The sequence below is a fragment of the Rhinopithecus roxellana genome, chromosome 17, assembly GCF_007565055.1.
Source record: "Rhinopithecus roxellana isolate Shanxi Qingling chromosome 17, ASM756505v1, whole genome shotgun sequence".
In the NCBI taxonomy this organism is placed as follows: Eukaryota; Metazoa; Chordata; class Mammalia; order Primates; family Cercopithecidae; genus Rhinopithecus; species Rhinopithecus roxellana.
The window spans coordinates 107,387,026-107,395,785 of record NC_044565.1 but is presented as its reverse complement, the minus strand read 5'-3'; the positions used below and the strand labels follow the sequence as shown (position 1 = coordinate 107,395,785).

Sequence of the window (8,760 nt, the reverse complement as noted above, 5' to 3'; positions counted from 1 at the left end):
CAAAACCACTGCTCAGTGAAATCAAAAAAGACACAAACTAATGGAAGTAACTATACCATGCTCATGGATAGGAAGAATCAATAGTCGTGAAAATGGCCATATGCCCAAGGTTTTAGATTCAATGCATCCCAACAAAACTACCATGAGTTCTTCACAGAATGAAAAAAAAAAATGCTTTAAGGTTCATATGGGGAACCAAAAAGAGGAGCCCGGCATTGCCAAGGACAATCCTAATGTCAAAGGGAAGCTGGAGGACGTCATGCTACCGACTGTCAAAACTATATACAAGCTACAGTACCCAAAACAGCATGGTATGGTACCAACCCACGAGCTTAGCCAATGGAACAGAACAGAGTCCTCAGACTAAATACCACCACTTTACAGCCATCTGATTTTGGACAAACTGAGAGAAACAAGAAATGGGAAAAGATTCCCTATTATAAATGGGTGCTGGGAAAAATTGGCTAGCCGTAAGTAGAAATAAAACTGGATCTCTTCCTTACCCTTCTCCGAAAATTAATTCAAGATGGCTTATGAGACTTAAATGTGTTAGACCTACATACCATAAAAACCCTAGAAGGAAACTAGGTTAGTCACCATTCAGGACCATAGGCATGTGGCAAAGGCTTATGTCTAAAACACCAAAAGCAACAGCAGCAAAGCAACAAAGAAAATGGGATTAATTTAAACTAAAGAGCTTCTGCACAGCAAAAAGGAAAATACCATCGAGGTGAACAGGCAACCTAAAGCTGGTGAGATAATAATTTTTGCATCTACTCATCTGACAAAGGGCTAATATGAAGAACCTACAAAGAAAATGAAACAAATTACAAGAAAACAACAAAACAACCCCAATTCAAAAAGGGGCAAAGGATTGAACAGACCATTTGCTCCAAAAGAAGACATGCATTACAGCCCAACAGACACATGAAAAAATGCTCTCATCACTGTCCATCAGAGAATGCCAAATCAAACCACAATGAGATACATCTCACACCAGTTAGAATGGCAATCATTAAAAGTCAGGAAACAACAGGTGCTGGAGGAGGATGGGAGAAATAGGAAACACTTTTGCACTGTTGGTTGGATTGTAAACTAGTTCAAACCATTATGGAAACAGATTGGCAATTCCTCAAGGATCTAGAACTAGATGTACCATATGACCCAGCCATTCACACTATAGGTATAACCCAAGATATAAATCATGCTGCTATAAAGGCAACATGCACACGTTGTTTATTGCGCACTATCACATAGCAAAGACTTGGAATACCCAAATGTCCATTGTGACAGACTGGATTAAGAAAAGTGGCACATATCACCATGGAATACTATGCAGCCATAAAAAAGGATGTTGCATCCTTTGTAGGGACATGGATGCAGTGGAAACCATCATTCTTAGCAACTATCACAAGAACAGAAAACCAAACACGCATGTTCTCACTCATAGGGGGAAAACTGAACAATGAGGACCACTTGGACCGGGAAGGGGAACATCACACACCGGGGCCTCTCATGGGGAGGGGGGGAGGGGGTTTGCATTGGGAGTTATACCTGTTGTAAAATGATGAATTGATGGGTGCTGACGAGTTTGGGTGCAGCACACCAACATGGCACAAGTTACATATGTAAACAAACCTGCACGTTATGCACATGTACCCTAGAACTTAAAGTATAATAATAAAAAAATAAAAATAAAAATAATGAGAAAAGTACATGAATTAACATTTCTCTAAAGAATATTCTTTAGAATAATTAGATACCTAGCATAGGAAAAGATGCTTAATTTATTAATCTTAGAAAAATAAAAACAAAACCATCTCTCACCTATTAGGATTTTTTTTTTTTCCAACAGAAAATGACCAGTCTTAGTGAGAATTTAGGGAACTGGAACTCCTGTGGACACTGTCAGGTGAAGTAAATGGCCCATCTGTGTGAGAAGCCAGGTGGTGATTCCTTGAAGAATTAAGGGAAATAATATATAATTCAGCAATTCCACTTTTGGACATACACCCAAGTAATGAAGACATTAACTTGAGGAGATATGTATACTCACATTCAGAACTGAATTATTCACAATAACCAAAAGGTAGAAGCAATCAAATGTTACAAGGAGGGAACTAGTAACCCAATGTGGGATATACATACAATAGTATATTATTAGCTCTAAAAGGGAAATTCTGACACATGCTACAACACTGGATGGAAACTAGAGGACATTACACTAAGTGAAATAAGCCAGTCACAAAAAGATTACTGAGTTATGATTTCACTACGGTATTTGCAGTACAGTTTCCATTTTGCTATGAATCAGCACAGTCCCCCCTCTCTTTCTTGCTTGTAGTTTTCTGGAATAACTATAGAATGCTCTGGAACTGTAACATTCTGAGATAGGGCACGATTGGCCAGAACAGCCTGCACTGGCTGCATTTCTGTCCCTACTAGAAACAGAAATTTCTTCAACACTCTAACCCAGTGTGTCAAGTGATTCTAAGACATAAAACCCAGGGTGGGCTGCATTCCAGGGCCCCTCAGTTGCAGTCCTTGTGGGGTATGCATGGTCTCGAGTCAATCCGGCCCCGGCAGCTTTCTGCTCTCTCTGGTTGACTCTCTGTAAGTAGTAATCCACTTCATGTAACTGGGTGTGCATGGGTGTTGTGTCTCACCCAATTTGGGTAAGTTGGAGACCAGTGCACAGCAAACCTTCTTGGCAAAATTGGTGCAGTGAGAAGGTTTGATGTGAGAGAACCATGGCTTACTGGTGACGTTGGAGGAACAATACTCTCCAGTCCCTGGCCCAGGACAGAGACATCAGGGGATGCAAGGGCTGGACATGCAGATGGATGTTTAATGAGGAGGGAGGATAAATGGGACATGGTGAGAGGCAGCGTTTGATGTGGTAGTGAGTCAGTGGAACAGCGGAGAAGCAGGACAGCAAGAGACAGCAAGAGATGGTATTTTGTGAGAAGATGGACATAGCGATCAGCAACGGGCAAGACAGCTATTGGAGAAATGGCAAGACAGCGACCCTTAAGCCCTGCTTAAGGGCTAATGAGTGCCTATCCACCTGCATGCTGTCTGACTTAAAATATTTAATCATCTATAAATTTTTTTATTCCACACTCCTTGGCCAAAGGAACTACCAAAGAAACCTAAAAACATCTCATTCAAGCCATGGTGGGAAACAGGGAGTCACTCTACCACTATTCGAAATGTAGGCCAGATTCAAAAAGCCTTTTAAAATTATGAAAATAAAATAGTGCCCTTTTCCACAAAAGAAAATAATAGCTCCTCTGTTTAACCAGAAGACTTAGTCTCACTAAAAACTTAAAAAGAAAGAACTGGCTGGGTGCAATGGTTCATGCCTGTAATCTCAACACTTTGGGAGGCTGAGGTGGACGGATCACTTGAGGCCAGGAGTTCAAACCCAGCCTTGCCAACATAAAAAAACCATATCTTTACTAACATTACAAAAAATTAGCTGGACATGGTGGCACATGCTTGTAATCCCAGCCACTCAGGAGGCTGAGGCATGAAAATAGCTTGAAACCAGGAGGCAGAGGTTGCAGTGAACCCAGCCAAGATTGTGCCACTGCACTCCATCCTGGGCAACAGAGCAAGACTCTGTCTCAAACAACAACAACAACAACAAAATAATCCCCCAAGAACTAATAATAACCAGAATAGGAGGTTCTTATCAGATATTCTTAATTACTCTAACTACTGTTAGGCTTCAGGAAGTCACTAGTTAGGTATAGCTATCCAGGATGAAACCTGTTTCTTACAAGGTCCTGCAGGCCCAAAAGGTGGATGCCACAACCTCCATTTATAAAACCTAGAAAATTTAAGGCTGTTGTTTTGCAAACACATAGATTAATAATGTGGTTCTGTGGGTGGACATAGGAGCATTAATTTTTCTCTCTCTTCCAATTATAGTTTTCTTGTTTAACCTCCTAGTAAAGTTTATATCTTCTAAATTTCATGTAAAGATGATACAGTCTGTCAAAAGTCTTCCAATCCATTCTGTCTTCTGACCCCACAAATGAAAGCATTATGCCATTGGGCCCCTTAGTTCAGGTACCAAAGATTTTTACTCCTCACATGCTAGGGAAGGCCTGCGCCCAGAAAGTCAGCAGGAAGCACTTACAGAAAATGGACTCGGCTCTTCTGCAGTCCCCTTAAGATTAAGGAGGAGTATCTAATCTCTGAGGGCAATGAGATAGGAGGTAGATGGGACTCACCTCCGGACCAGATTGAAGGCTGGGTGACACAAGGAACAGACACTGGAAGCACCTGTCCATAAGACATGCCCATCAGTGCCATGTAAGTTTACCATTGCCATGGCAACACCTGAAAGTTACTGCCCATTTTCTAGCTACTTCGGAATAACCCACTCCTTAATTAGCATGTCATTAAAAGTAGGGATAAATATGAATGTGAAACTGCCCCTGCGCCGCTCCTCCAGGCCCACTGCCTGTGGGTAACTCCGCTCCACAAAAGCAGTCACAGAGCTGTAACTGCCACCTCGGTAAAGCCGTTTCCTTCCACCACCCACTTACGCTGCGCTCCTTCCTGACGGAGGCCAAGAACCCGCTCTGCACCACTTTTGTCAAGTTAGTTGACATAAAATTACTCATAATATCCTCTCTTTATTTTATTTTTTTACTGTTATAGGCTGTGTAATGACTTTCTCCTTTCCATTTCAATAGTGTATTTTGTGTCCTTTTTCTTTCCCTATTTTTTTTTTTTTTTTTTTGAAACAGAGTCTCCTTTTGTCACCCAGGCTGGAGTGCAGTGGTGCAATCTTGGCTCACTGCAACCTCCGACTCCCGGGTTCATGCCATTCTCCTCCCTCAGCCTCCCGAGTAGCTGGGACTCCACCACGCCCAGCTAATGTTTTTGTATTTTTAGTAGAGACGGGATTTCCGTGTTAGCCAAGATGGTCTTGATCTCCTGACCTCGTGATCCACCCTCCTTGGCCTTCCAAGTCTTTCCCTATTCTTTATGACCCCTTCATCAAGTAGTCACAGGCTTCAATTCAGTTCTTTCTTGATGGTAGTAATATGGCTCATAAAAAATGCTAATTTTTCTGGGTATGAGGTCATTCACCACTTTCATGTGTAACACTGTATAAAGTACTGTGACATAAGCCTCTACCTCACAAACTGTGCACTGTCAAACGTCATCTCCCAACCAATACAGATTTTTTTTGTTCTTCACTAGTATGATTCACATAGGAGTAGAAATCTCAAGTTAAAGTGTGGATTTGCACTTTACCATGTGGTGAATTCAAGAAGATGAATGATATTAATACATCAGTAGGGCCAGGCACAGTGGCTCAAGCCTGTAATCCCAGCACATTGGGAGGCTGAGGCAGGCAGATCACCTGAGGTCAGGAGTTTAAGACCAACCTGGCCAACATAGTGAAACCCCATCTCTACTAAAAATATGAAAATAAGCAGGGTATGTTGGCACACACCTGTAATCCCAGCTACTTGGGAGGCTGAGGCAGGAGAATTGCTTTAAACAGAGAGATGGAGGTTGCAGTGAGCCAAGATCGTGTCACTGAACTCCAAACTGGGTGACAGAGTGAGACTCTATCAAAAAAAAAGTCAGTAGCTTTGAATTTTAAACATCTGTTTGACAAGAAATTCATAGTACTTTCTCTTTTAGAGAATGTAATGATTCCTTCAGGAATGAGCCTGGTTTGATGCCTCTCTCCCCAACATGATAGAAGTGTGGCATAAATCTATGAAAAATTCCATTTCCGTGTCCCTACAATAACTATCTGGGATGGAAAACTTCTTCCCTTGCTCTAGTCCTTTCTTCTAAACCCAGTTTCACCTAATCTGTGACTCAAAACAATACTTGTCAGGAAACATTCTGGAAAGAGCAAAAGACTTCTAAGAAATGTCAAAGATTCCTGGACCCCATCTATTCATCTCTAGAGGGGGTTGTGAGTGTGAGGAAGAGCAGAGCTTGTAACTCTACCTGCTTTCACTCCCACTGGATTTCCTAACAACAACCACGGCAACAGCCATAACATCATAGGACAAACCTCTACTACTTCCAAGGCTTTTATCTCAAGAAATCTGCTCTACCATTACCATAGCAGCTAGAAGGTATGATACAGATGCAAATAGTACTGTGGCTTTCTGTCTATAATTGGAAAAGTGGACAAGACTCAGTGTAATGCAGGCATTCCTTAAACTTGTTAGCGTTCAGTTTGTAGATTATCATTGCATACATATACCCAGCATATGTCTAACATGTATGCAAAAAATCCATGAAGCAAGCATTATATTAGCTTGTGTTTACTATCATATTATATTTTTCTCTTCTATCGTCTTCTTTTTGTCATAAAAATATCTGTTCAAATCATTCTAAATTAATTATTGGATCATAAATAAAATCTTTTATTTCATAACACGTTGACCCAATGAATATGTTTCTTTGCAAGACAGAGTCCTCATTTCCAAGATAACAAGCCTGACAAAATTATACTGGAGCAAGCCCACAAGTAATGATGGTAGTTTTGCCTTATTGTCAGTCCTGGGGCCAGGAAAAGACAAAAGATAACAAGGTAGAATAAAGATTATATAAGAAAGAAGGACAGCAACAGGAATAGTAACCTTTTCTGGGGAACATTTTGATAATGGATGATGAGAAGTAATGCGTTAGACAGGGATGGGTGGGAATGATTGAAGGTCTTAGTACTTTAGCACAGATTAAGACCAAATCATTAGGATTTTAAGAGTTGTGTATAGTTACTGAAGAAAACACCTTAGAATTTAATTTGACTGTGGATAAAACATTCTTGGATTAGATTTAAGACTATTTTCCATGCTAAGTATATTTATGATGATGATGACTATAGTGCTGAATATTTAAACAATAACAACAAAATTAATTCCCGCATACATAATGTCCTGAATACTACTGTAAATGTTTTGTCTTATTTTCTTTAAACTGTCTACAGCACTGTAAGGTAGGTACCACTATTGGGACAGTTATACAGATATGGAAACAGACAAAGGGAAGTGAAGTTACTTGTTCAATTTCAAGCAATCAACAAGCCATGGAGCATCTATGTCAGGGCCTGCCAGGACATGTGACTGTAAACAGAAGTTTTTAATTCAAAGAGCGTGTGGGGGGGTTAATGGAAAGCTTCAGGACCCTCAGAAAACATTACTAACAAGCAAATGAAAGGTATATCTGGAAGATTAAGTTCTACCAGAGTCTTCATTTCAATCGATCCAATAATGCACTTAGGGAGATGACTGGGCATACTGAGGACAGGAAGAGAGAAACGAAAACACAGCCTTTTATATTGTTCTTAACAGGTTTATACCAAACATCATCTGGGTGAATTTAGGTGATTGAGGAGGAGAAGACACAGGAGTGAAATTCTGTCCTCACAAGGGGGAAGTTCTACACTCAGACTGAGCCAACAGACTTTTCTGACCTGACAACTAGGGAGGCGCAGGATGCTTAGTGCAGAGAGGAAGAAGCAGGTGGTCCCTGCAGCTGGAAGTCCAGCTCCCACCCCAGCTGCTTTGCATGTCACTCCCAGCTGCCCAACCTTCCAGAGCCCTTATCAATGCCTGGGTCAGAGCTCTGGGGAGGAACTGCTCAGTTAGGACCCAGAGGGAACCATGGAACCCCCAGCGCAGCTTCTCTTCCTCCTGCTACTGTGGCTCCCAGGTGAGGGGAACATGAGGTGGTTTTGCACATCACTGAAAACTCCTGCCACCTCTGCTCAGCACCAAATACAATTAAAATTCAGTGTAGATCAACAATTTTGCCTCTACTCAAAGACAGTGGGTTTGATCTTGATTACATGAGTGCATTTCTGTTTTCTTTCCAATCTCAGATACCACCGGAGAAATTGTGATGACGCAGTCTCCAGCCACCCTGTCTTTGTCTCCAGGGGAAAGAGCCACCCTCTCCTGCAGGGCCAGTCAGAGTGTTAGCAGCTACTTAGCCTGGTACCAGCAGAAACCTGGGCAGGCTCCCAGGCTCCTCATCTATGGTGCATCCAGCAGGGCCACTGGCATCCCAGCCAGGTTCAGTGGCAGTGGGTCTGGGACAGACTTCACTCTCACCATCAGCAGCCTGGAGCCTGAAGATGTTGCAGTTTATTACTGCCAGCAGGGTAGTAACTTACCTCCCACAGTGATTCAACATGAAACAAAAACCTCAACAAGACCATCAGTGTTTACTAGATTTTACCAGCTGCTTCCTTTATAGACAGCTAATGTGGTGGTCACTGAGTTTTAGCATCTCTGCTCTGTTTGGACATTTTGTGATTCTAAAAAATAAAAAAAAAATAAAAAATCCTTGAACAATTTGGACTCTGATTCTTGGACTCTCTTCAACTGAGGCACCAGAATCCCAGGTTTCCAGAAATAGTGTCTCACCGTATGAATCCTTATATAGCCCCAGTTGTTCTTCACTTTTGCAGTCGAAGTAGCTCAGTGCATGCTACACCTCTCCATTTGAATTCTGCAACATTCTAAGTAGTAGAAAATTCTATTTATCTGAATAGTTGACTCAGTAAAAGCTGCTCGCACGAAGCTACTACCATGGCTGAATAAATCCCATTCTTTTTCTTTCTTCAGGCTATCAACATTTCAGTGCAAATGGTTATTATGGAAACATTTGCCATTTAAAAGTGATCTAAATTATTTCTTCAATTTTCTCTATGATGCAGTAGACTGTAAAAACATTAACGTTTGTAAAAATAAAGTACATATTAGA

At 41.3% G+C, this 8,760-nt stretch overlaps 1 gene segment (V, D, J or C); it reads left to right on the top strand.

Moving 5' to 3' along the window:
- Positions 1-7,593: 7,593 nt before the first annotated feature.
- LOC115894264 lies at positions 7,594-8,287 on the top strand. The segment is given in 2 exon segments: positions 7,594-7,704; positions 7,874-8,287. Coding segments are annotated over 2 exon segments (426 nt in total).
- The last annotated feature ends 473 nt before the right edge of the window (positions 8,288-8,760 follow it).